At 34.8% G+C, this 1,828-nt stretch overlaps 1 protein-coding gene across 1 annotated transcript in view; it reads left to right on the top strand.

Annotated features, from left to right (window-relative positions):
* Positions 1–1,828, top strand: part of LOC106878833 (uncharacterized) — a 23,331-nt gene that overhangs the window by 11,284 nt on the left and 10,219 nt on the right. The window contains exons 8-9 of the mRNA XM_014928174.2: positions 350–435; positions 1,318–1,407. Coding sequence (XP_014783660.1) covers positions 350–435; positions 1,318–1,407 — 176 coding nt within the window. The remainder of the gene's footprint in view (positions 1–349; positions 436–1,317; positions 1,408–1,828) is intronic.

Below are 1,828 nucleotides of genomic sequence, written 5' to 3'. Positions count from 1 at the left end.
TCTCTCTCTCTCTCTCTCTCTATATATATATATATATATATATATATATATATTGATGTATATATATTCTGCTGATTACCTTGCAAATGTGTTGCTCTCTGTGTTTGTATGTGTATACATGTATGCACGTGCTCTAATGTGTGTATGTACATATTGTTATAGACCCTGGTGTGTACATACCTCTGCAGAGTGTGTACATTTCCTGTTGTGTATTTATGTATACACAAGTATGCACCCCATTCTGTGTGAACATACCCTACTATGTGTGTATAAGTTTGTATATTTATGTTGCTGTGCATGCTTGTGTATGTATGTAAATCTCTCTTAAAACATATATTCTTTTTTCCAGGTAATTATGTGGAAATCACCAACAACAGTCAACGGACAGTACAATGGAGCCTCGATAACCAAATGGAATTTCCTTATTTTTCAAATGTAAGATTGTTTTTGTATGTGAAGCTCATTGGCCACGTACTTAGGTACATGGTTCTCCTGAGGCTAAATTACAGCAACATTCGTCCTAAACCAGGACTGCCATGTTATGTTGGCAAACAATCTTTACTCCAAAGTACTGTTGCTGAATATCTCTCATTGTGAGATTTAAAGAGGTTGATGTAATTTTCAGGCCTTGTACCTTTAGTAGAAGGGATTATTATTATTATTATTATTATTAAATGTTTGGCTTTTGCTTTGTATTTGTTGACTCCAAGTCTCACCCAGAGACCTCATGAAACAACAAGTTAGACATTCAAGTTGATGTTATGACTAGGGTACCATATTTTTGGTTTTTTGCACAGAGTATTGTTCTAGGGAATGTCTGTCAAAACACTGGAAAACCAGAAGTTTGTTTTAACAGTAATTCGATGGTAAGATGGTAGCGTGACCATAAGATGACAGTAAAAGGTGTTTTGCTATTATGTACATTTAAAAGTAGTTTTGATAATGTTTACAGATTAAAATGTTTTTCAGAATCACATAGACAGTCTTTTTCTAGGATATGAGCACTATTTTTTGAATTTCTTGATTATTATTATCATCATTATTATTATTATTATTATCATTATTATTATCATTAGTATTATTATTATTATTATTATTATTGAGTGAGAGAGCAGTGCATGCCATCAAAGTGACACTGGGGTAAAATATACAAAGCCCATTATACCCATCATGACTACCCGTCTGATAAGGGTACACCAGGCACATGCATCACAACCATATGTGCATGACATGGTGATCTCATATCAAGATATTATTATTATTATTATTATCATTATCATTATTATTATTATTATTATATTTTTGCTTTATCTGCAGAATGAAGGCAAGACAACTGTGATGAGGTCATATGATATGTTCAAAATATTTCAATTGTCAGGGTTATTATTCAGTGGACAGACCTACCAAGTAAGTGACTGTTGTGTGCAAAAACGGTGGTAGCATGTAGCTCCCATCCATAACCCTTAAACTAAGGGTTATGTGTGTGTGTGTGTGTGTTAGAGGTAGAGATGGGGCTGTATAACATTAGGTTGGCATTTATTAATGCTTTTGTTATGTTCCTGTCAGCATGCACTGACTTTGTTTCGGTTAATTTTGAAAATAACTCTTTTTACTCTTTTACTTGTTTCAATCATTTGACTGTGGCCATGCTAGAGCACCGCTTTTAGTCGAGCAAATCGACCCCCAGGACTTATTCTTTGTAAGCCTAGTACTTATTCTATCGGTCTCTCTTTTGCCGAACCGCTAAGTTACGGGGACGTGACCACACCAGCATCGGTTGTCAAGCGATGCTAGAGGGACAAACATACACACACAAACATACACACAC

The sequence above is a fragment of the Octopus bimaculoides genome, chromosome 25 (genome assembly GCF_001194135.2).
Source record: "Octopus bimaculoides isolate UCB-OBI-ISO-001 chromosome 25, ASM119413v2, whole genome shotgun sequence".
In the NCBI taxonomy this organism is placed as follows: Eukaryota; Metazoa; Mollusca; class Cephalopoda; order Octopoda; family Octopodidae; genus Octopus; species Octopus bimaculoides.
This window is presented reverse-complemented; position numbering and strand designations above follow the sequence as displayed.